Here is a 27234-nt window from a genome sequence, read left to right on the forward strand (position 1 = left end):
GGAGCTGGGGGTGTTCAGCCTGGAGAAGAAGAGGCTTGGGGGGACCTTATTACTCTACAACTCTTGAGTATGGCCAGCTGAGGGTCGGCCTCTTCTCCCAGGTAACAGGATGAGAGGACAAAGCCTTAAGCTGCACGTGGGAGTTTAGGTTGCACGTCAGGAGGAATTTCCTCACAGAAAGGGTGATTAGATGTTGGAATGGGCTGCCCAGGGAGATGAAGTTGGATGATGGATCCCTGTGAGGTGTTCAAGGAAAGACTGAACCTCCATGGTCTGACTGATGGCATAGGTTGGACTCGATGATCTCAGAGGGCTGTTCCAGCTGAATGGATTCTGAGTAACTCTATGATTACCATCACCATTATTACCATCAGTCACTCTTCTCTCCTAGGCCCGAGCCTCAAACATTGTCCATCAAGGGAGCTGGGAAGGCTCTTCCTGGCCCTGTGCTTGGATTGAAAAATAAAAGCATTTCCTGTAGTCCTTGCATGTGTGCTTTTGTGTGGGCCAGCCAGAAGAAAGCGATGATGTGTGTACTCACCTCAAGTTCTCCTCAGCTGAGAGGCTTGGGCAGAAGGAGCGCAGGGGCAGAAGAGGCACAAGCACGAATTACAGCTCAGTGCCCCAGCAGCTCAGTGAAATGGCACAACCAGGAGTTTCCTTGCAACACAGATGAGAAAACAGTCACTTGGGAGGGTGAAGGGCATTCAGGCTGTCCTGGTTTCAGCTGGGATAGAGTTAATTTTTTTCCTAGTAGCTGGTACACAGCTGTGTTTTGGGTTTAGCATGAGACTAATGGTAGCACACTGATGGTTTGGTTGTTGCTCAGCAGTGTTTACCTCAAGTCAAGGACTTTCAGCATTCCATGGTCTGCCAGTGAGGAGGTGCTGGGAGGTAGCACAGCTGGAACAGCTGGCCCAAACTATACAAGGGATATTCCATACCACAAAATGTCACGCCTAGTATATAAACTGGGGGGGCTTACTGGAAGGGGCTGATCACTGCTCAGGAACAGAGTCTGGCATCAGTCAGCATGTGGTGAGTAACTCTATCATGCAGCGCTTCTTTTTGGCACCTGATATGGGGCCCAGCAATAATGATAAATCTGACTAGAATGCATTAGAATAAATACAAGTATTCATTATGTTAGTTTCAAAGTTGCTGGTCACAATGTTGATTTATTTGCTCTCAGAATTGGTGTGCTTTTTCTTAATGTTACATTATGCGTTACCTTACTTGTGGTATGTGTTCCCTGTTGTGCTGTTTATCACCCATGGGGACAGAACTAAGGTTATAATTTGGTTGTACTTTACAACTCTGGCTTATGATATGATGGAATGGCTGGCCTTGGAACTAACCTGTTGTTTCTACTCAGCACTGCTGTCAGCTCTGCACTTTGGGAGCCATCTGTGGAAAATTATTAATAATTATGCCTTTTACCTTTTCTGCTTGGAGAACCAATCCATGGAGGAGACACCTTTTGAAAATTTTGAATTGGTTGTTCAAACCAGCCTGTTCCTATTGCTATGACTCCTGCATGTGTTCCAGGTCTGGTCTAAGGTCAAACAGCTATTTAAGAATCCTACCCAGAGACCTGCCCTGGGACAGGATACTTCCTAAGTGGCAGGGTGTGGGAGTGTATTGGATCTGCATGTCCAAACATTTGGTAGCAGGAGGGGGGCTGCAGGGGTGGCTTCTGTGAGAAGCTGCCAGAAGCTTCCTCCATGTCCAGCAGAGCCAATCCCTGGTAGTCCCAAAGCTGGACATGCTGCTGGTCAAGGCAGGGCCAAATAGAAATGGTAATGCCTCTATGACAACATGTATAAGAAAAAAAAAAAGAGATCCACCTGCAGCCTGTGCAGATGGATGCCTGAGAGGAGGCTGTGACTCCAGGGGAGGTCCATGGAGAGAGGAGCCCATGCTGGAGCAGCCTGTCCTGGAAGGACTGCACCTTGTGGAAGAGTGACCCATGCTGCAGCAGTTTTGGGAGGATTGTTGCCCATGGGATTGACTCATGCTGGAGAAGTCAATGGAGAACTGTCTCCTGGGAGGGATCCCATGGCAGAGCAAAGGAAGGGCTGCTCTCCAGTGGGAGAAATGACAGGTGACAAACTGACCATCACTCCCATTCCCTGTTTCCTTGCACCACTGGGGGAGGAGGTAGAGCTGAGAGGGAGGGAGAGGTGGGGGGGAGGTGTTTTTAAGGTTTTATTTTATCTCTTATACTGCTCTTTGTTAGTGATAAATTTAATTAATATCTGTAATTCTAGCCTGTTTTGTCCGTAGCAGTATTCCAAGAGTGATCTCTCCCAGTTCTTAACTCATGAACCATTTGTTACTGTCCAGTTGTGGAGGGGAGTGAGAGAAAGGCTTCGGTGGGCGCCTGGAATCCATCCAGGCCAACCCACTACAGTGGGACAGCATGGGCAGGTGCCTAGGACAGTGGCCACCTACAGCATACTTGAACTTCACCCTTTGAACAAGCACAGACGATAGAAAAACTAGTAAAATCTGGAAAAAGTATGCTGGTGCCCTGGCTATTCCACAGAGACACAAATGATTGCAACATGCTGGGATCTGGTCCAGGCCTACTGGGTCCTCTTCAACTTTATTCATTACCGTCAAGGAGAGAAGAAGGTCTCTGGATCTGATGACAAGAAAACAGGCACTACAGCTACTCAGACAGGCACAGCACAAACCCATGCTGATATTGGCTGACCCTGTACACAAGAAGACATGGATGCAAAAGTCACCTTGCTTAGTAAAGGAGAACAAAGTGAAATCACCACAAAAACATGAGGAAGAAACAGAACAAGATGGGATCTTCCAACATAAGGATACACATTTAGCAACAGCCACGTGGTTAATCAAGACCAGGCAATCAGCCAATTTGGCTGGCCCTACCCAATCAAAACGTTTATGTACTTTCATGTGGAAGGTGATAAAGTTCCTGTAATGCATGTAAAAAATATGCTGAGGAAAGCAGTCTGGATTACTCCTGCCTCGGGCTAAGGCAAACCCATTTGTGGGATGAATTCCATGCTCTGCCAATGAGGAGGTGCACAATAAGCTGGAAGGGAGCATGTCCAGGGCAGCTGACCAGAACTGTCCAAAGAGATATTTACATAAAACGTCATGCCCAGTATATAAACTGAGAGGGGCTGAGCATTGGTCAGAGTGGTAAGTTATGTTGTGCATAACTTGTTTCTCTTGGGTTTTAGCCCTCTCTTTGTTGTCACCTTTTTCATTATTATTTTATCTTATTTCAACTGTTAAATTGTTCTTATCTCAGTCCTCAGGTTTTTCCTTTTTTTTTCCCCAGATCTCCTCCTCTTCCCACCAGGGGTGGGGGGAGAGTGAGCAATCAGATGCGTGATCCTTAGTTGCCAGCTAAGGTTAACCACAACAACTCCATCACTTTAAATTAGAGAATAACATTAAGTAAAGCACTACCAAGCCTTGCCTTGAAATCTTCGTATCATCCTGAATGTCCCAAGTGTTTCACTTTTACTTTTTACACTGTTCATATTAATGGTTCAGCTTACACCCACTGGACCTCAGAGGATGCCTTTTTGTCCACCCTTCATTATCAATTTTTCAGGTATATAGGTGTCTGGAGTGTTGGAACCCTTCTTGTCTGTTTCCCGGATAAAGAAAGGTATCCAGAGCTAATTCAGAGGAATATTGTTTTTTCTCTTTTTTTCTGTTTCCATCCCTCCCTGCCCTTTAAACCCCTGTATTTCATCCTCCCAAGTGTCAGGTAAACACAAGCTGTTTTTCTACACACACTGACACAGAGAACACACATCAACATATATGCCTAAACATATCAGTTTTACAATTATGGTTTGTATCCTTTTCCTTATTGTAAACCCTGTTGTTAAAAAAAAAAAAAAATGGAAAAAAAAATCCAGAGGAAACCAAGTATTTTTTGTTTCATTTTTTAATTTGGCTTCACGCTGAAAATTTAATTTACAAGCTATTCATGAGGAAAATGACCAGTTGGGCAGAATGAGCCATGATTGTGTAACTGCACTCAACACTTGTAGTGTATCATTTAGGTCCCTTTCAGTAAATCATCATACACCTGCTATAGCACAGTTTAAGCACCTACATCATATGCTCACTTCATCACACCCTGTAGTCCATTTTAACCTATCAGACAAATAACAAGAGAAGAATGCTTGAATTGAGGTATTTCCTTTAAAAATTTACTGATCACTGGCATTCAGAGGTAATGTTAAATCATGTAGTTTTAAACATTGAAAAAATGTACAAAAAACAAGTTCATTTTTAAAAAATATTATCCTTAGTCTTCCATGCATGTTAATAAAAAATATAAAAATCAAATTTATAACACTGAAGCTATACCTTTCATTCTGCAAAAGTATTTCCACAATTGGAGCCACAAGGTATGGTCATCTTTAGTACAATACTTGATTTTGCTCTTCATTTTATGAAGTATAGTCAGTTCAGTGCAAAGGTAATAGTCTATGTACACATATCATTGGAGCCACATGAGGGAAATTTACAGCAGAAAATATGCATTTAGATCATTATTATCCAGTAGCACTATATATTGTTACAGATTTACACTGCACATCCAAGGGCTCTTACAATAAAAACCTCTTCTTTAAACACACCAGGTCTGTTTGAGCAGCCTCAAAGTCAGCAACAGAAGTTGTACCACTGATGGAACAACCACGTGATACCTCACAAGTGAGTCCCTACAAAACAGCTTCCTGCTCTGTCAACACAGGTTTCCAGCTAAAAGCATCCTTTTCATGGCAGTGCCTAACTTGGATTCAGTAGCAGTACAAGAAAATTCCAAAATGTGATCATTTCAGTCTTAACTTTTTTGGTTTTGCATTTAAAGTTTCAAGTGTGTTCAAAACCATAGCAACCTTTTTTTCCCCCAAAATATAAAAATGATATCCCTCAATGCAAGTTCAAGAATGGAGATGAAAACTACTTTTTTTCTGAATTATTTCTCAGCTTGTTGATTACTCAATTTTATTTTTCCAAAAAAGATGAACTAGTACCTGTGATCAAATTAGAAATCTCTCACAAACCTGGAGAGATGCTGGGAATTACAAAAAGGTTTAGAAAGTGGTCCCATTTAGCAGATGTCAAATACTTTCAGCACAACGCTGCAACATTTAAGTAGTATAGTACATAGTACAAGGTTAGCTGATGCTGACTCTTGGTCCTCTTCCAGGAAACAAATTCTATCACTTCTAAAGAAATTTACTTCTGACTTCTATTTCTAACATTGCTGATTTACATGGACTCTTAATACCCTTACAGCAATCTGAAAAAGCAATATAAACAAATCACCAAACACAACTAGAGACAAGCAGCTGCAATGGGTTTGCTTTATGTCTAAGTATATACAGTTGCTAAGGAGACATGTTTAACTTAAAGGAATTCTAATTCACATATTTAAAAATACAAATTCATTTATAGATGTTTAGTTTAAAACTGCTTTTGTTGTCTGGAAAATACAGCACTGGCTAACCTAAATTTCCTTTTTGAAATATAAGAAATATTTTGCTTGAAGTTCATTATAAAAGAAAACATAGGACAAAAAATATATACTTAGGCCATAAAAGATCTTTCAAAGCTTATTTCTTTAGCATTTAAAGTACAAAACTGTCTTCATGCTGGAGAGTGAATAAAAGACATGTATTTGGGTTTTCCCCGTATACATTCATAGACTTAGAAACAACCTACTGCCAGATGAATTTCATTTCCAGTACCATGGTAGGATGAAAAGTGTCTGAGTGTCAGCTTTCTTCAGTATCCATGAGGAGACTTTGTTTGCAATCACATTTATAGATCCTGCATTTGGAACATGGAAGTGAACAGGCTCACACTGAAAGTGATATATATATATATATAGCAAGTCAGGAGTCAATCCAATTTAAGGTTTCACTGTAAACTTCTAATACTTCTAAATTTAATTTCTTGTTGCTCACAGGAACAAGGAGAATCTCGTAAGCTCTTTCAGACCTGCTGCCACCTGGACACACCTGCAATGATTGAAGTGTATGAAAAGAAAAAGCAGTTCCATACCGAATGGCAGGCACAAGCTAAAATAGTATGCGGGCTTTTAGTTTTGGGTAGCATGACCAGACCAGGACTCGAATATTCACCTGCTGCTCTCTGCTCAGGGAGAAAAGTCCATGAATGTCACTTCAGCTTGAGGCAGCAAGGTATCCCTCTGGCTGCAACAAACCTACAAAGAACAGACAGCACAAGCAAGAACCAGGGATACAGTAAACTGAATTCACCAACCCAAGGGACAGAAAAGATCCTTCTTTACTGTTGGAAGAGGCCAGCTGCAGAGTGAAAGCTTTGCTGCCATGCTGGGCATGGATGGGATTTTCTACTTGCTGGTTCGGGATCAGAAGTTCAGCCTGATTTTTCTTAGCTGACTTTGGCTCAGAACTGGCACTCTTAAATAACACTCCATTGATAGTATAGAGTATTACAGAAGTAATGACATTTTCCTCTTGCTTCTGACATTTTTGGTCAAAGTGAAAAAACTGAAATGTAACACTACCAACAGATTATCATACAGCACCTTTTTTGAGATCCCCAAGCTGTCTCAAGTGAGCTCTGATGTTCATATGGCTCTGTGCAACTTAGCTCAGAATAAAGCATAACTGTGTTCATAAAAAAATACCTCAAAGAGCTAAGTTACATAACAGGAATAACTTACTGAGGTGCAATCAGTGCCAAGGCGATTCTACTGTTTCTGTTCCCAGACATTGATCATTTGAAAACTGCAAATACATCTATACCCCAAAGCTGGCCTGCAAAGGAGTACTCTGCTCTGCTACCCTGCTAAGGAAAGTGGAATAAACAGCCACTGCCACCACACAACTACTAAAATGATTTTGCATAATGAGCTTGCAAAACAATCTAGGCAATGTCAACCACTGTATAGAAATGTCTCAGCATATCTCACAGAAACATAAACCCTCTATTTTATAAGCCTCTTATATCCTCTGCTCTCTTGGTATCACCCGTTTCAGTTTAATCACATTACACATGATAAAGCACATCACACCATCTGGGAAAAAAGAAGCTGCTTTCTACAAAACAAATCATTCCTCCACTTGAAGAAGTCAAAGTTACTATTATCTTGAAAGAAACCTGAAATGTTTCCTAGAGAAAGAAACTGTCTTGACTTGAGCACTATGAGATGCAGGAAATACTCAGAGACCCAAGTCCAAGCACACCTAAAGAATGCCCTGTTTGCTGCTGAGTTCTCTTAGTAGTTTTACCTCAGCATTAACCACTTATACGTGGTTTGACCACAAGGTGTTGACCAGCATTGTATACTCAGTTCACCACCATAACTATTCCACAGAATGATCACCTTTGTGCCTCCGAGGTGGTGTTAGAGAGTTTTTACCTCTTAAGATCTTACAGGGTTCCTGTCATGGTTTCAATGGTTTTTCTCGATAACTCAAAGAAAAAAGGCAGGGTGAGATGAAATCTGTCTACATTGCCAGTGACGAAGATATTACTGGCAGTACCTTCAAGATATCACCCTCTGAGTGAAGACCACCTGGCTTAAATTCTACCTAGTCAGGATAGCAAAATTACCTGAATGAACATGTCAGCCTTTCTGCTCATATGTGAAACAGACCTTGCAGTTTTGCTGGACTGATCAATTAATAATTTAATTAATTAGTAATTAATTATCAACAGCACTGATGATAACTCTTACTTTCTGTTTTGCATTCTTCCTTTTTTTAGGTAATGATCTATTCAGAATAATTTGTTAATTTAAGTTTTCCTAACCAGCTGAAGTTCAGATACCTAAAAAGTAGCAAACTCTTTGAAGTGTCTGGTTCACAGGGGACTTTCATGCCTCGATATGGTTTTAGGAGCCAAATTTGAATTCCTCATGTAGAACTCTTGGCCAGCATATTTGTCATTTCCTATTTCTAGAGCACTCATGAAAGCTCTGCTAGAGGAAAAACCAGAGACTTCACATTAAGAAAAATGCAACATTTCATAAAGTCTTATGACCCACAATGACCTAAAGAAACATTGAACTCAGTTGGTCAGAACTTTAATCAGAATTTTGTTTTTTCTCCAGCCTAGCTTAGTCCTGTAACATATGCAAAGCTGTGCTTACAGGTTTTCTTTTTCTGAGATCAGAATCTACAGCACATGCTACCAGAGTTCTGCAATTAGTATTTTTTAAGTCGGGGCAGGTTTTGTTTTTTTAAAATTTTTCAAGTCTTTTTTTATTTGTCCTTCAATGAGAATGCTATTTTTGAAGGAGCAGAGAGCAGTTAATATGAGAAGCTATAGGTACCACATGGTAATATAAAAGTAGGAAGAATAATTTAATGTTCGTCTTTGGTATTGCCATATCAGGGAACTCATAAATAAAACCACACCTGCTTTAAGAATTTATCAGATGTTAAAGTGCAACAAAGACTTCCAGGAAAGTGTTTACTGCATTTTATGAATACAGAAATACTCCAATCACCCCAATGCCTTAACTAGCTAACAAAGGTATTCAGCTTGTATGAAGATATTAATAAAGAGCTCTGTGTGACACGTAGCTATTTACTTCTGGCAGCTGTGCCACTAAAGACATCGCATCACTTCCCTACTGCACACGTGTCCTTTTCAACCCCTGTGACCTAAGGATTTATACTTTGAAAATGGGATTAGCAAACACACACACATCTGGTTGCTATTTATCACACCTCGATCATTCTAGCTACAATAAATGCATCAAAACATATAGTGTAATTAATAAAACTAAGTGTACAGCCTAATTTCTCCATAAGGCTTATAAATTTCCTATACAGTGTTTGCAACAGACTCCCCAAAAAATCTGTAATAACACCATACTGTTCCAGAGACAGTGGTTTAAATATGCTTTGCACCTACTAAACATTTATTTAGTTTTAGTGGGGTTTCATTATGTTTGAAAAAATGTAACTCAAAAAAAACCCCCAAATCAATCTTCCCTAAACTTCAAATATTTTGCATTTTGTGGTTTTCTAGGTAACTTTAAATACTTGTTTAGGCATATGAGAAGAGATACCCAGCAGAAGAGAAGCAGCCTTGGCTGGGTATCTCATACAATATGTAAAAATTCAGGTTGATGCAAGAACTCTACTGGCAAGGGATGGCAGTGTTACATAAGAGTACAAAAATGCTCATCAGAAATGTCAAATGCCTTCACACCCCTGCATTTTTTGTGTAAGCATAAGTTAAATAGTTGCAAAGGACCAAAATAATTTCTGCATATGTCTCCTTGTAAATTTAGGGGGTTTTGATACTACCTGTTAAAATATAACAATCTGCCTATAAAATCAGTAATATTTTAATTGAAAGCATTTACATTTCAATATTGGTGAAGAGGGAAGGAAGTTTTCACTTCTACTCTGATTTTGCATCAAGTCACTGAAACTTGACTGTCACAACCCAGCTGCTCCACAGTCAGATGCCTCTAGAAAGGCTTCTCATCTGCAACTACTGAAACACTTCTGCAGGTGGGGTTTGATGGATGAGTTTTAAGGAGTATTGCTACAGTCATAGGATGTGTTCCAGGCCTCAGCCCTCAGGAGCCTGAGTTCACCACCCTGTGGTAATGTGGCTTCTCTCTCGCTATGAGGCAGTCTAGTATTATATACTACAAATGCTAAAATTAATGGAATTATATTAATTAATCTCAACTTTCATGACATGGTGTGTGATTAACAATGCTTCCATGCAGGCTGATCCTTCATCTTATCATTCCTCCTATTATGTCTTTATCTCATTCAGTAATTTCTCAAAAGAGAGAGAATCACATTTCCTTCCAGAATCTGTTTTTTTTTTGGTTTTTTTAAATTTTAGTTATTTAATCCACCAATTTTTAAATTAGTTTTAATCCACCAAGAGTACTTGCTTGTGACTTGTGTTGGTCACCGGCCTTCTCCAGCAGCAGCTCTGGACTGAGCTCACTGGTGCACAAGACTTTCAGTGCCTCTTCACCACACAGTGTGGCTGGTGCCTGTTTAAGGGACTAGCCCTTAAAGCCCTACTAGAGGCTGCAGCGCCCTTCAATGCACTCTGCACAGCTTAGGTGCACACAAAGTACAGCTGTTACACTCACCACAATTACAAAACACCTCACAAATACAAATTAAAAAAAAAGAAGTCAATGAACCCATGAACTTTTACGAGACAGACCCCCCCAAGTTACTCACACCATACGTGCAAATTAGACACACTTGTATTCAGCAAACTTCAATCAGCTTTCCTTGCTCTTTCACAGATGTGATCAATGTTATCTCTTCCTCTGGAGCTTCTCTCACTTCAGAGTTGTCCACGAGATTCTAAGCTTACCTGTTTCTTCTTTTCAGGTATGTGTTGGGGAGCTCTCTTTCCTTCCCTGCATTCTGAAATTCTCAAATTCCCAAGCTCACATCCAAAGCAAAAGATAACTATCTTATACAGCTAGCTTGAGCCAAGTGCCATAGTCTTGTCTCTACAAGATGTCCAGACTACACCTGCCTTCCCTTACATACTGTATAATTACAGAAAACAAACCTCAGGGACATCTCGCTGTAACCCTGGAGCATGATCAACAAAATCAAGTGTCTCTATTGGAGCTGTCTTTTCTGTTTTCAAAAGCTCCAGTGAAGGAAGGCAGGCTTTTCACTGCACCGGAAATAACCCTTCTCCTTAGCTTAACAAGGTGTATTGTAAGAGACTAACGTTTAACTTGCCTTTTCAATTAATAGCCACCATCTACCATCCTTGTGGAGAAGAATGCTCCTATTTTCCCTATAGCAACTTTTTCCTTATTTGAAGACTGTTCACATCTTCCTTCAGCCTCTTCTTCTTTGGATTAAAGGATACTTTTGATCTCTTTTCGAGTGCTTTCTATCCTCCAGACTTTATTCAGTTACACCTCATCTCTCTCAGGTGTCCCCATATGAACAGGTACCTCAGGTAAGACCTGATCACATCTTGGTAACACAGAAATACCACCCTGCTTCTCACAGGCCACATGCTGATGCCTCCCTCCATCATGAGTATCTTTTCTGTAGCAAAGAGTTAACAGTGCTCAGTTTGACATATTCTGTGCAATCCCCATCTCAAGATATAGCACAGTAATACTTACTCCCCCCTGTGCATCTGACTCTTCCTACTTAAGTGTAGTTTCTCATATGCCTTATTTATTCAATCAATTTCTCCTATTTTTCATGATCAGTTTTAATTCAAATCTTGCTAGCCAGTCTGCTGCTGCCCTGTGAGCTTTGCTTTTTTTACCTAGATAAATCAAAAATTTAGTTATTACCTCCACATACCTCCATAAAGCATATTTTCTTACATTTTTTCCTCTTTCCCTCTTCATTAAAGCCAGTTCTGGTTTGGAGATGTGCCACATACAGTTCGGGGTTTCTAAGGACACATTCCAATGCCCTAATGAGCTTTAAAACACCTCCTGCTATTTAAAAAATAGTTATAAAAGCATTTTGTACAAACAGATGTCCTTTACCAAAATTCTTCCCTTTCAAATCTAGTTTTTAATTCCTTTGTGGAAGACTCAAATCTAAATAGTTTTCCATGCACAAAACCCTACAAAACTAGTCAGAAATGACTCAAAAGATTTTTTTGTTTGGAAGCAGAGCTGCCATCACAGTTATGCTGTGAGAGTCCTCCTTCCTACTCTGAGGCTTTTGTCCCATTTCCTAATCAATGAATCTCTGTGGCTTTATAATAATCTAGATTTTTCTCTGAGACCCCCAGTAGCAGTTAAGGCATCTGGCTTTACAAAAGGAACCATAAATATTACTAATACAAGTGTGGTGTTTTTTTTTTTTTTTAACAGTTCTATTTTATATGTTCTATGAAGTACATGTAATGTTGCTATAGAGATTTAACTAGCATTTCTTCAGGATGTTCTGCAACTTGTTGCTGGATTGGCCCCTGAAGTGACTGCAACCTTTTCCAACTTGTGCTGATAGCATGGAATATATCATGAAAACTTTCATGTATGTTATTTGTACAGGCCTGCTACAAAAGGAACTTGTGATTCCTGATACATCTAAATCAAATATAGCTCCGTAAACATCTCCCATAAAATGCTGTATGGACCTGATTTGAATTGGTTGTAAGAGAAAAGCACAAACAGTTCAATTATGTATTTTCAAACAGTATGTGGCATGTCAGTTTGGAAAGAATTCACGTTTAATTGCATCCGGAAGATTACAGTAGAAAAGTGTGGGGTGAGGGATAATAAGCCTTTCCTTTTCATTCTACCATGGAAAGAGAAACAATTTTGTCATTCAGCAATAAAAATAAAAAGTAATCCTTAGCAAGTTTTTGTATTAGTTTCCAAACTGTTCACTGAAACCAAAACAAAGGGCCAAAGGTATGCTTGCCTTGCTCAAGAGAATAATCCCATCGAAATCAACAAGACTGGCTATTCAGATATGGACAGCAAAGTTTGGCCCCAAATAAACATCCCCATAACTAGGGAAAACACTAATCACCAAAGTGCACTTTACACCATAGTAGCTACAGTTTCTTTATACATGCACAGTTTGTGCGACACTTTGTACATGGAACTAGCCAATGGAATATAAATAAGTTGTGCCGCTTCCTTTTAAATATGAACATCAATAATGAAGCACATTCACATTTTTGCCTTTCAAAGACCTTTCCAAAAAAAATAAAAACACCTTTCCCAAAGTAACCTGGAACATGTTGTTAAATATAGCACATATGATTCAAAGGATGGTATTCAGGTAGAATTTTCACACACAAAACTGGTATTTGCTGTATAATTGGAATGACTTATGAAAATCCCAAGAAAATACAACCCTCTCACCAGGAGAGGAAGGTAACAGTTGTAGTGTTAATTCAGTTTCTTCTGCAAGGGCTTCCTTCTGTCTCCACTGCTGTCAGGGCTGAAGTCAGTACAGATACCATTAGGAGCAGAAAGAGATGAAGTCTCCAAGCCACTCTCAGCTCCCATCTGATCAGCATAGAGATATTCTTCTGCAAAGTGTGGGTGCAACACCGCAAATGTGTAGAAGTCATCTAAAAAAAATTGTTGCACAGAATCAGCTCTTTGAAACAGAAGGATGCTAAATTTGAATAGTTACACATATATAATCACATGATTTCTTTGGAGAAAAATAGCAGCAGTTAACATAATGCTATCCCCAGTGCTTGTTTTAGCTTCTCAGCATAAGTTTACCACATCCACAGAGCTGAGATGCTGCAAAGAGTTATCTAAGCCCTCTGAAAACACTTCAGGCCAGAGCTTAGCTGTATGAAGGGGTAAACAGGCTCAGATTTGCATTAAAATGCGTGATGAGTACCACATGCCCTGACATAGCATTTCATTATTCACTAGGGAAGTATAGAAGCCCTCCAGCTGAAGATCGCTAAACATCAAGAACAGTCATTTCTTAAATTCTCAAAACTCTTTTGCAAACATGCCCTTTAATGCTTTGCACTCAGTTTGTCTCAACCTAACACCAACTGTCATTGCTGCCTTCTGCTTTCAAGATTTCAGCATTTTAACATTTTAGAGAATAATACTGAGGAGATAATTCATAACATAGGAAAAAACTCCTGATTTTAATGTTGGATAATAACTGGAAAATACAAAAAGCCAGATTAGTTCTTGGAGGCATGGGGAATTCTTAACATCAAGTAACATTTTGTGTTGAAAATCAGACACTGAAACTTGGTCTCAATTTGCCCAAGACTTTATTCAGACAGGATTTGAACACAAGATACTGTACAGAATCCAAGCAACAAGAAGCTATTCCTATAATGTAAACTGACACTAGAAAAATCTGGATGCAAATGTTTTCACTAATTCAGGCACCTACAGTGTATCACACACCTCCCACTCAAATTCACTGTGTTATCCCAGAAGAGCTCATGATTAGATGATGATGTGAATTCCCTGGAGAACAGAGCAGATGACACCTGAAAAAGCCTTTCAAAGGAGTGCCTCCTACAACTGGGCAGGTATGGAAGAAGGGAAACACTACAGCTTTCCCTCTCTGCCACTCTTTAAGATGACATCATTTTTCAATACTGCAAAGGCAAGGGAGCAAGGGAATGCCATATGGCTCATGAGGGCACTGAAGTTGTAGGGCAATCCTGCCTCTGAACTGTTGCAAAGGGATAGGCGAGGAGAAGGCAGTAAACATTACTTTATCCTTCCACTCACAAAAATGTGGATATCATTTATTCTCAGTTTATACAGATCTAGAGCATTCTGGACCTGTAACTTCAATAAAGTTGATCAAGTTTAAGTCATGAAAAACAACATTATCATCTATGGTGAAAAACTATGTACAACAGGCTGATGGATCATATAAATGATAAAAGTCTTCATGAGGAAAGGGGAATCCAAATTGAACAGAGTAACCTTTTGGATGGATCTCAGTAACCTGACATTTTGGGTCCTGCTGAAATAAGTCCTGAAAGTATTAAGGAATATTAATTGAAGTGGTATTCAGCAGAGTGCAATGAAAAGTGCTTGAAATTCCATTTGCCTTATTCATCAGAAATGTGAAACAAGGTGATGTAGAAAGAACCAACTATTCCAGCATTACTTCTAATCACAGGTCTCATCTTGGAGTTCAAACTGAAAGCAACTGTGAAGCATTTGACTGAAGGAAAAGATCGCCTCAGTCATTTACTTGGGGAAAAAATGTGACTTTGCTTCCCACCTCCACTAAAAACAGAGACAAAGGAAGAAAGAACCCAAAGTGGAATTAAGACTCATGCCTACATCTTTACATTAAGTATGCGTATATACTACTTGAAGTTTTCCCCCACTCTTGAAACTCCTAACTACTTGACGCTCTTCCTGGAAGCTCTGTGTTCATTAATCTTCCCTAGTTTTTGTTTCCACTAAGCTAAATCATAGGATAATCCTGTGGTTAATATATAATTATTTTAAGCAAATAAATCTTCCTTTCCTGATTCTTCATCCATAGAAATAATCCGAATATGGCCAATTCCCCCTTTTTTCTGGCTACAGCAAGCCATGCAATCTTCAGAACACTTTCACAGTCTGAATTGTCTATCAAGAGCTGGTGGAGTTTCCTAGAATTTGACATGCTCTCCTAGAGAACCTATTCAAACTCTCCAGAACCATGTTTTAAGACTGATAAATCTTTCCTTGATCTGTATTAGACTAAATTAGGATATGCTTTGCTACCAAAGTACACCAGAACAACTAAGACAACTGCACACAGCTTGAGAGAACTGACACACAGATCTTTGGCAACCGGTGTGCTTTCAACCATGCAACAAAAATCCAGATTTCCAATAACTCAGATTCACAATTACCAATCTAGTTACACAATCTTGATTTTGCTCTTGATTATTCTGTTTACCTGCAACCTGAGCTTTTCCTTTAGGCTTCAAGGACTCTGCCGTGTGTGCTGCAATTCAACTTTGATACTTTAGGTATTTTGTCTTTTGTTCTCACAAGTATGACTCAACTTAATATTCCTGCTTTAAATTCCAGAACTCTAGAAAGGAGATTGTCAGTAGACCACTGCTGAGAATATCCAAAGTAACGTTAGTTCCACCAGATACAATGTTTTGATTTCTCAGAACCTGTCTGGACAGTATCTTCAGAACCATGTGGTCTGCAAGTTTTTTCATCTCTCCTTTCTAGTAAGTAAGTGCAACAAATTGAGCATGTGTGAAGTTCCACATATTCTCAGGAAAGGCAAGAAGTTGAATGTTTATGGCAGGAACTTTCAAGACAGAAATGCAATACCAGAAATTTATTTGCAACTTCTAATTCTCTAATCTAGTAACTTGGACATTTACTCTCACTAATCAACTTTCAGATATGTTAAAATGACATGTTTCTATTATAAAATGTGCACTTTTCTCAGAAAAAGCCCTAAGAAAAGTTTCAAAGAAATTGTGTAAACACTACCCTACTACCTTCTTTGTGTTGCATCACAAAAAACTGGTTTTGGCTACAGGATATAAAATAGTGAAAATGAGAGCCAAGCACTCCAGTGGCCACTGCTGTGGCTCAATGGTCCAGATTTTCTTGTGATGGGAACATATGACGACCACTTAGGGAAAAAGAGCAGATTAAAGGCAACTATTAAAGATGAATATTAAAATATTAATTCTTTGATAACTCACATGACCTGGTCTGAGTTCACTTTTACATGACTACAAATTTAGCTATTCTCAAACAATGAAATGTGCCAAAATTAAAATTCTGTGCTTACCAGCTTAAGATTTGTGCTGGTATTTTTGAAGCTGCTGACTGGGAGGTGGGGGAAGAGCTGAGTCACTGCATATTATGAGCTGGAGGAGCAACAGTGATAGGCAGGAAAAAAGCAATGGGCGGGATGGATGTGCAAATGCTGGGATGTGACAGATGAGAGGCACAGAAAGGAAAGGGGTAGCACAGCAGGAAGCAAGGAGAGAAGACAGTAAGGAAGAAAGGAAAGGACAGTGGCAAAGACAGAGATTTCAGTAACTCTAAAATATTTGATTATTGGAAGTTTTACATAGATATTGTATGATTCAAACAGAAGAATTACTAGTGTAGAAATTATGATTTACTAACACTGATATATTATTTTGTAAGATTTTTACAAATTAAATATATAGTGGTTATCTTGAGGGAAAATTAGAAGAGGGTATGTTCTCTACTGGAGATACTTAGTATGTTGGCTATCAACAACTCAGTTCATACTCAAAATGATACAACTAAATTTGGACCCTTACTGCACAAAACAAAATCTCAAGTAACATATAAGTACTCTGACTCCTAGCAGAATCTATTCACCCAGGTCTCAATTTTTCAAATGTAACTTTCTCACCTCCATTCTACCTACATTGCAGACTACAGAATAGGCAGCCTGGTTAACCCCTCCTTTTCTGCTCCCAGACACAAGAGACCAAAAAAAAAAAAAAAAAAAGAGTTAAAGCAGCTTTCTTTAAAACACACATTCACATACATGGGAGTCACAGAACAGAATATGCTGAAGAAGCTAATCCTTGTATTTTGTGACTTGATGTGGAAAGGAAAACTGAAAATATGCAAACATGGCATTTGATACCAAAGGTGAAACTCTTTTTTTTTTTAAATGTAAATTTACTTTGTTTGCCGTGTTGGTATCAGTACTGAAGTCAAGCCAACTAAAAAAGGTAAAGCTTAATAAAAAAGAAACTGTTTTGTTTGTCAACATGACACTTTGTGACAGTTCAGATGCAGTCAGAATACTTACCATATGTAATCTTTCCTTTTTCTTCTTCATCTACAGCTCTAAAAAGATGTGTAACATCAATTTGTGACACACCCATCGCAGTCTTCAGAATACAACCTAAATCCTCTTCTGTTACAGTTCCTCCTTCTGACTGGTACAGCTATGAATCAAGACAGCAAGAAAATCATTGCAAAGCTGAATGCCAACTCCTATAAACAGCACTACATTGAAGTAAAGCAAAATAAAAATTTGGTATTAGAAATTCTAATCATTCTCAGACTGATGTGGTATATTAAGGACTATTTTAGATTAGTCTGGGTAAAAAAAATATCATCATCAGTTCATCTGTATATGCTTAGGAAGTAAAGCTTGCTATAATCAGAAAAAAAGTCCTACATTTACACGCCTAACCACTGGAATTACTGTGATATTCAGTTACAAGACTGTCAAACATTAACATGTTTTGCAAACATGTAACTGAGAATAATATTAAGTCCATTCAGCTACGTGTCTAAACTCCAAGACAGTCTGTGATATTTAGGTCAGGATAAATCAGATACCATTTCCACTTGGTCAGGTGTAAAACTCAAGATTCCTTTGACCAAAATCCAAATGCCAGCTTGCATAAAATGCCTGTATCTAATCAGGAGAATTATTAATCAGGAGAATCCTAACCCATACACCAGTGATGGGCATATAATTTTACACAAGTATTTATTCTAGAAAACAATCATTTGCATAATCTTACATCCTAAAGAGTTACCTCACAGAAAGAGTTAACTTGACTAGTGACAGATTGATAGATTGATAACTAAGAATAAGTGCTCATAGTCTCATTCCATCTTTGCATATATACAATGTTTTACCCTGAAAAATGGACCTAAATAGTTCAAAACATCTGTACCAAATAAATACAGCTTCATTACGCTTCCTTAAAACAACTCAATTTGCCTGTACAATGTAAAGTGAGAAAGAGTTTTTGAAATATTTCTGACTCCTTTTCAAGTATGACAACACTGAAAATATCAAACCATGTAAAAAGTGCTGTTTTGGGAACTTCCTTTTAATTTCTCTACATCACTAAGAAGGTGGGAACTGATAAGATTGAACAAAACAAGCATAAGTATGTATTTTTCACACAGGCAGAAGCTGTTGCCATGAGACAGTACACCTCAGCAGAATAAAAATATTGAAGTTCCATGGCAGAAAACATATTCTCAAATCAGGAATCTTGCCTTTTGCCCCCTGGCACCTGATCTGCACACTGTTTCACAGGAATAGAGCAAAGAACAAGACATTTCTTTAATAAAACCCGCTACATTTTCACAGAACAAATAGTCAGGTAATATTAGGTGGTCAATATAAACACCATATTGACAAGATTTACAGCAGCCTTTAGTTTCTTTAGCAGTTTGGAAGGGAAGGCGTAGCACTTACATCAGAGTGCTGCTCTTAGTACAAACCCCCTGCCAAGAGGTACAGAGTACACCTAGAGCAGGGTACACAGGAGTGCATCCAGGTGTGTTTGGAATGTCTCCAGAAAGGGAGACTCCACAACCTCCCTGGGAAGCCTGTTTCAGTGCTCTGCCACCCTCAGCATAAATAAGTTCTTCATCTTGAGGTGGAACTTCTTGTAATTGAGTATATGGCCATTGCTCCTCATTCTGTCACTGGGCATCACTGTAAAGAGTTTGGCACCATTGTCCTGACATCCAGCTTTGAGGTATGAGGCATTAATGAGATCCCCTCTCAGTCTTCTCAGACTAAAACATCCTCAGCTCCCTCAGTCTCATCTCATTAGAGAGATGCTCCAGACCCCTCATCACCTTTGTGGCCTCCACTGGACCCTCTCCATTACCTCCTTGTCTTCCCTGAGCTGGGGACTGGACACAGCACTCCAGATGTGGCCTCACCAGGGCCGAGCAAAGGGCAGGATCAGCTCCCTCCACCTGCTGGCCACGCTCTTCCCAATGCACCCCAGGATCCCACTGGCCCTCCTGGCCACCAGGGCACTGCTGGCTCATTGTCAGCTTGTCACCCACCAAGACTCCCAGGTCCTTCTCTGCAGAGCTGCTCTCCAGTCTGTCCAACCCCAGCCTGGGCTGGGACTTGGGGTTTTTCCTCCCCAGGTGCAGGACCCTGCCCTGGTCCTTGCTGAACCTCATTGGGTTTCTCCTCACCCAACTCTCCAGCCTAGGGAGGTCCCACTGAATGGCAACACAGCCTTCACATGGGTGAAGCCCACTCCCCTCATTTTTCTATCAACTCCATATAATGATACTATTTTTCAAGTTCTACAGTCAAATACTAAACACTTTGAAAATTTGTAGCTATGTGAAGTGTTGCACTTTTCCTGAATGAAGTAGCCCATGGCAGAGGACAACACCTGCTCGAAGTCATACACTCATGAACTGGCTAGGTCCTTCAATGGCGCCAGCTAAGCTGTGTGAATATCTTATGGTATGTGAAGTCAGGACAAGAGGTGGGAAAGGATTAAAAAAGGTTCTCTTGGTTCTCCTTCCTTTTTTCTTTAATCCTAGAATAAGCAAAATTTCCTCAGCTTGAGACTTTTCTTAACCCTTCCAGTCATCACTAGCAGGATAAAATGAGCCATACCTGCTTCCCCTCGCTGAGTATTTCCCCTTAATACATGCATGAAGCTTCTTTGAAGTTTTACAGCTAACTTTATTATATTTTGTAATTAACAAAGTGAATCAAAATTATGTATTATGAGTTGGAGAGTGAAGGAGATAATGAAGAAGAGAAATTTTCCTAAGAAACAGTTTAATTAACTTCAAGTGCTTCCAGAAAGAAAATAACCATCCAGACTGAGCTTTTTTTCCTCTCAAATGATAAAATTATATAGCACACTATGAAACATGACAGCTAAATTTAAAAAAATATTTCTACAAAGCCCCCTTTACATTTACTTCAAATTTGTTCATTTTAGTATGAAGACACAGAGCTGACCAAACAGCACCTGACTGTTTTCTATGCCATTTTATAGCTGAAACAGACTGAGTCAGGACAGAGACCTTTCTTTCTGCTTTTCCCTCAGAAGCAGCAATAAATAACAGCAGCTACTAATGGCAGATTTCCCACAATATTTCTAGGAACTAAATATTTTGCTCCTTCCTCCTTTGCCAAATGTATTGGATTCTGGCCGAAGGGTAAGAATGATCATGTGAACACTAAGCATTCACAGGAGCCTCATTTCTTCAGCAAAACGTAGTTAAAGTCGTCATGCTGAAGAACCTGAATACAACTACACAGAAAATAAGGCTGCAATGTAGCACCATGCAACTGAATGCTCTGAGCTCCATGCATTCACTAGTGAAGACAGCATCAAGACTTAGCATTTCTCAGTTTCAGTAACACTGAAGACCATGTGAATTCAAGGCAAAGGGAAAAGATGACACAGGATGCAGAGTTCACATGTTGAAACGAGAATATTAAAAAAATTAATTTAAAAGTAATAAATCAAGGTGTCAGAAATCCATTGGTTAAGCATTGCTGCTGTCACTTTCCCAAAAAGCTTGCATTAACAATTTATGGTGATGCTACAACAAACCACTGAGGCTAGAGCAAGATCAGGAGCACTTCTGGGAAGCATCAAGTCTGGACAAAGACTGCAGGACCACCACACATACATGGTAAGACTAAGAGGGAAGAAAATTTTAACAAGAAGAAAAAAGGAGATAAAAAAATCTCTCTATTAACATGCAGGAAATTTTAAAAAATACTTTATTAACTTGAAAAATTAGATTTGATTGAAACATTCTAAGAGTAGTAAGTATAGCTCTACAGACTGTTTGCTTAGATGCATCAATACAAATGACTTAAGGTTTGAGACGTAATTTGCTAAAAAGGATTCTACCACAGTTCTACAAAGAACAATTTCAAACAGCAAGTTTCCATAATTTTACACAACTTACACTTGGAATGCATTCTGTTAACACGAACTCTTAATCTAACTTTCCATTAATATTGTTTCAAAATGTAATTAAGTCTTAAAAGGAAATGTGGAAACTTCTACTGAGTCTAATGCCAGTATTAAAAATTTCTAAAAATAAGTAAACTACATGGAACAAGAAAATGCAGCTTACCTGAAATGCCAACTGAATTGTTTCCAGAGTTTTGGATGGCTTACAGACAACTGACAGAGCAATGACAAATTCCCGAATGTCAATTACACCATCTTCCTTCTGTGAAGGAAAACCTCCTCTCAAAATAGTGCAGTTTGTCTGAGAATTTTCATAAATAACTAACAGTTGCTAAAAATGCAGAATATTCAGAAAGATTGTTATATGTGCCACATCAAAAAAAAAAAAAAGTCTCACTGAAATGAAATCACATGAGGACAAGAACCTGGAGGAAATCTCTGCAGATTCTTTTCACAGTCTCAGTCAAAAGTCACAGTTTAAATATTCCTGGAAGACAGTGCTGTACTGTCACCCTTCACTCGTGTATTTAAGATTTTTCCATTAAACAATCTGAATCACTGGGCTGAAATTAAAACCAGAGAACAATGCATCCTAATTTAAGCCCTGAATACATGACATCTGCTCCAAGGGAGAGCACTGAGGACATATCCATCTCTTGGTCCAGACAGCACCTCATCCACACAAAGATAATGGTCGTTTCCCCATTCTGACTGATTGCCAGAGGAACGAAAAACTGGCTCATTTGCAAAGATCCTTCATGTTTCAGGCTCATAGAAGAACAAGTCATTTATTTACAAGGTAAAAGAAATATCAGCTAACAGACACTGCATTCAGCTGCAATGAACAGCAGCAGAGGTGTAGCCTTACTCTGCCTTTCTTCCTCTTCATACTTTGCATCTAGAAAAGAGATAGTTTTTGTCCAGCTGATGATGCTTTTAAGTTCTACTTGAAGAAATGCTTTATTTAGCTGATGATAGGTGCCTTTACCTCTCTGAAAAGGAAGTGCAGTAAGCAAATTTTAAGGTGAAGTGCTCAGAAATCAGACCTCAGGGAATTCAATTAAAACAGAATTAGACTAAAGTGGAGTTTACCAAAACTTCATTTGGGTAGTAAATGTTTTAAACTTAATGTTGCTTCTTACCTCATCAAAAAGTGCAAACATACTTTCTAATGTCTGAGAAACTGGAAACTCCAAGTAGGCTGAAAATTCTTTGAGATTAACCTTTTCTTTCTTCATTTTCATGGCACTTGCAGCATATTTATCAAGATCATCTTCAAGTGTTTCTGGCTTCAGCCTATAAAGCATATTTTAAAATTCAACCTAGTTTTAACAATATTTCAACAATTATTTCAAAATATCAAATGAAAAAATGGATAATTATGGTGTAAAGCATTCCTAAGTCTGGTTTCAGAATTATTACACAACTTTATTTTATAATAATGTATTTCTGTATTTTAAAGCTCCCATTAGTTCTCAAGCTGTATAAGGAATTACTGCAAGGGCTTAAGAATGCTGGGCAAACTCAAGTCCTTTAGTCTACCTTGATCACAAGTCATGTAAGCAGTTCAACAGGAAGAAACACAGCCTAGAACTGGCTAATATATTCCAAGAGTGGAGAACTAGGTGGAATTTAGGTCACCCAAATATGGCTGTATTGTAGGACAGTAACATAAACCAATTATGTTTCCAAATTTACTAATGTCACTGAACAGGAAGGACATGATGCATCTTAAAAAAAAAAAGAAAAAAAAAAAAATCAAGATATTACATAACAGTGATTATACTGTTAATCCTGTTTATCAGTCCTCATTTTTCACATTCAGTCTTGAGCTGGACACCATTATGATGTAATCCAAACAAAATTCTAACAGTTCCTACAGCTACAGAATTTCCTCAGTCCTTCTCCATTGCAAAACCAGACTTTGACTGATGAATGAACAACTTTAATCTTATCTAGATATCTACTGCATGGCTGTTGGTTAGTTTTTTACCTCAGTCAAGCTTCCTGTTTTGGCTTTGCAAAAAAAACAAATCCAAAAAAACAAACAAAAAAACCAAAATAAAAACAAAACAAAAAAAACCACTCAAAAAAAACTCCACAAAAAACCCCAACAAACCCACCCCCCCCCACCCCCCAAGAACAAAAAAAAAACAAACAAAAAAGCCCTGCTGAATAATCTTACTATGAATAAAATAAATGGTGCTGCAGGTACGATGCAAATAAAAGCAGCTTTCTCTTGTAATACAACATCAAGCAGATCCAGATCAGGTTTCCTCTGAACTGATTTAGGGTAACTTGGGCATCTTTCCACTCAGAAGACAAAAAAATACCAGTAAAGTCTCCTACAATGTCCTTCTGCAGTTGCCTGTTTTGCTGCTTGCTGCTGCAGACAAGGAAAAGCAGCTATTCACACAACTCAGAAGCTTACACCAGAACTGTTCCCGACTGCAGCTGGGACTCCTCAGCAGCTTCCTCTCAGTAACAAGAATGAATAAAATGCTTAATATCAGCATTATGAGGAGCTTCTGAAAAAAGATAAGAGCATTTCTGCTAGGAAGATGATCTGATACATCAGCCTCAGAACTTGATCACTTGTTGTAGTGACCCCTTCTAAACACTGCAACTTTTAAATAAAAATACAGCTCCCATGTTGTCTGTCATGAACTACACTGACTTACCAATATACACTAACTAAACCCATGTCAAGACCTGTATTTCTGAATTATAAGACTTGAAGATGCAATAATTCTTCCAGAAACCCATGGCTCCTATAGAACATTCACAAGGTCTCCATCCTAGCATTAAAGAACCTATCTTAAGATTTGGTCCTAGACAGTATAAAAGAATAGACGCCCTTCTGCAAATATTCATTTTCCATGATCAAGTAGAAAAGTAAAATGAACAATAACCAAAAAAATCCGGAGGATTTGAGATGCACACAACTCATCTTCTCACATGCAGGATTACATGCAAAAAGTGGCTGCTGATAATGCATCCCAGAGTAGTAGCTGAAATGGATTTTAACTCTACCACAAGGACAGCTGGCATCTAAATCCTCCCTTGAGATAAGCCCCCACTGACACACAATATGTACTGCAACATTTGTCTCAAAATCAGAGAGATTTTGTTTGCAATGAATTGTCTCAAAATTCACCTTCTAGAACTGAGAGAGCACTCATTTGGTGAGCAACACTAAGACTTACAAGATCCCTTCTTCACCAGTAATTAAGCCTGAAAAGCTATAGAAGTTTGAAGGCAAAATATTGTACAGGAAGTAACACAGCTCACAATAAACCTTACAGGCATCTTGTGGTTTATGTTTTGTAAATATAGAAAGATGTGAGGCAATCTCAAAAGCAGTACGTGGATCAGTGAGGCAAACTGCTTCCACTTGAGTATGACTGCATTGTACTTCTGGTAATCCAAGGTGGGCTCACTTCCCTCTAGCTCTTCAAAACCAGAAAGTAATTAATATGTTCATGTTCATAAACTGCTAAACTAAAATCTTCAGAAGCCAAATGCCAATCTCATAATAGGTTTTGAACCAATGTGAAAAGGTTTCAATGTCCCAATTCCTTGACGACTGTTACTTTTATCCCCCGTGGAGGCAATAAATTATAGAAAGCCAACAGCAAATGTCTTCCCTCATGAAATCATGCTTGTTGTCTTAATAAGCTTCCATGCAGGATCTAGGCTTTATGATAAATAAAATTTTTTGCTGTTGTGGTGCATTGCTTCATTTTTTAGGTCAGTGCACACTAAAGAGAACAAGAAGTATTCCTAAGTCCATGAAGATGAAAAGGACATTTTTCAAGATTAACAGTTCTGAACATAAAATTCTTCACAGCAGACTTCACAAGGAAAACCAGATCCCTGAAGGTAGAATATTTTACAGAATAATTATCACTATTTTTAGCAAGTAAGCTAGTCTTAGCTATATTTGACTATTTGATAACAAGCTTATTTCTTGCATGCTGGGAACCTGCAAAAAACCTTCCAGTGTCTCAGACAGCTGGAAAAACAGCTGGCTCTTGCAGCCAGCTACTGTAAACTGAAAGCACAGAGAGAACCATGCCTTAAGCCAGAAAAGCACTATACATTGAGTTTTATGTCTGCTGATGTATTTCTCTGCAACTTCTTGCCATCATAGAGCAAGTATACTGAAAAACTGCAAAACTGATCTTCTTGAATACTTTTGGCACACCCTGCCTTGATCCACAAAAGCAGAGGCTACCATGGTTTGCATTTACTGCCATGCCTGATCCATGATCACCTCCTATAGTGGAGAGCATTGCTTTTATCACAAATGCAGATGGTAAACATTCTCCAGAGGTTTTTTCCTTGTTATAGATGATATCTCTGAGCACTCTTAAGTCACAGCACAGGTAGGTGGCTGTGAGGGTAATTACTCTGGGGACACAAAGTTCTACCCCTACAGTCCGGACCACCATTTCAGGCACACATGGAGAGCAGAAGTCTGCACTGTAGTCTGGATAGTAGAGACTGTTGAGCAAGAATAGACAGGCACCAGGCCTGAGGTCCTTGCAAATCTTGGTAGCCTACAGCTGCATTGACTAAAAGGATCCTCATGGTCAATTTAATGAAGTAATATTGAGAATTAGAACAAACAGAAGCTTGAAACAATAGGAGCAAATAAATTCAAATCAGAACTCAAGTAACTACCCTAAAGCAGCTCTTAAGAAGTATCTCATAAAAAGACAGAGACTAGACTTAATTAACTGTATTAATGCTTCCTGAAGGAGAAGATATCCAAAGAGGTCTTTAGTAAGGTGCAAAATCCAAACAAGATTCAGTGTCCAGAACGTGGCAATAGATCCAGTTCAAGTAAAAATAGAGATTCACTTTCAACAGTGGCATAATGAATTACAGAATAAATCATCAAATGAAGCAGAGAATTTAAAACACACGACAAAAATATGAAAGCTATAATATAGACTGCACATAGTTTAGCAATTAGCTCGTTGGTCAGACAAATTATCAGACTGAAGAGAAACATGACTCTTTGAAGGGTAATGAATGCACAATTTGCAAAGTTAAGTCTATGATCAATTGATCTCATTGATAAAGCAGCCATTTTATCACAGAGTTGAGTACAAGCCAGCTGCACAGCTCTGTTAACAGAGCTTGAGCTCTTAGATGAAGCATGAGAACTCACTGCTGTGTCTGCATGGATTCTGGACAGGATCCCATCCAGCTGAACACAGGATAAGCAAATTTTACAGACAGTGATAATGAATCCTGTAAACACATAATGTGCACAGAAGTAATTCTTCAGTATAGCAAACAGAGGTATAAGTTGATTTCAAAAAATCTACATCTGAATTTGCCTTACTATAGGAATCTTAAAACTGGATGTTACCTCTGAAGTATGTCACTGCTCAAAAACAAGTATTAAGACTGGATGAAAAATCCATTGGATAAAATTTGTTGTTCCAGTTATTTAGGGATGCTAGTGGATGATCTTAATGCCTCCCTGGCCTCAAAACCTTTGAATAAACAGCAAAATGACTACATTATTATCAAACATGCATTAGAGATGAAGTCATATTACAATCTTCATCCAATTGTGCCAGAAAAATACCATCATAATATCCTTCTTATTGGCACATGCCCAAATTCAGAGAGGATTATATTTCACCAATAATGCTCATACCAGAGAGAGAGGTTCTGGGCTGCTGTGAACCTCACTCACAAATGCATGTAATTGTTTCAGAGACCAAAAACAAAACCCTAGAAAAGCATAGTTTGAAGGAACAGCTTTATATTGAGCAGACAGAAGCCAGACAACAAGAGGATTAAACTGAATCCTGGGATTATCAACTGCATAATAAGAGACGTGGTTGTTTTGTTTTGTTTTGCTTGTTTTTCTTCCTTAGTACTGTAAATTCAGAGCCTTTTAAAAAAAGTGAGAATCTTTCTTTTCCCTTAGAAGTCTTTTCTATCCTAATGGAAGTCTTTCAGATAGAAGTCCTGACAATAGATTAACATATGCTTGTCATCTGAATTCATGAT

General features: G+C 38.7%; 1 protein-coding gene across 1 annotated transcript in view; it reads right to left on the reverse strand.

Annotated features, from left to right (window-relative positions):
- Positions 1-3925: 3925 nt before the first annotated feature.
- Positions 3926-27234, reverse strand: part of LPCAT1 (lysophosphatidylcholine acyltransferase 1) — a 66597-nt gene continuing 43288 nt past the window's right edge. The window contains exons 11-14 of the mRNA XM_014880507.2: positions 22341-22494; positions 21362-21460; positions 17277-17415; positions 3926-13077 (exon numbers count right to left, since the gene is read on the reverse strand). Of these exons, the coding sequence (XP_014735993.2) occupies positions 12893-13077; positions 17277-17415; positions 21362-21460; positions 22341-22494 (577 nt within the window). The 3' untranslated portion in view covers positions 3926-12892. The remainder of the gene's footprint in view (positions 13078-17276; positions 17416-21361; positions 21461-22340; positions 22495-27234) is intronic.

Source organism: Sturnus vulgaris, chromosome 1 (genome assembly GCF_052056855.1).
Source record: "Sturnus vulgaris isolate bStuVul1 chromosome 1, bStuVul1.hap1, whole genome shotgun sequence".
NCBI lineage: Eukaryota > Metazoa > Chordata > Aves > Passeriformes > Sturnidae > Sturnus > Sturnus vulgaris.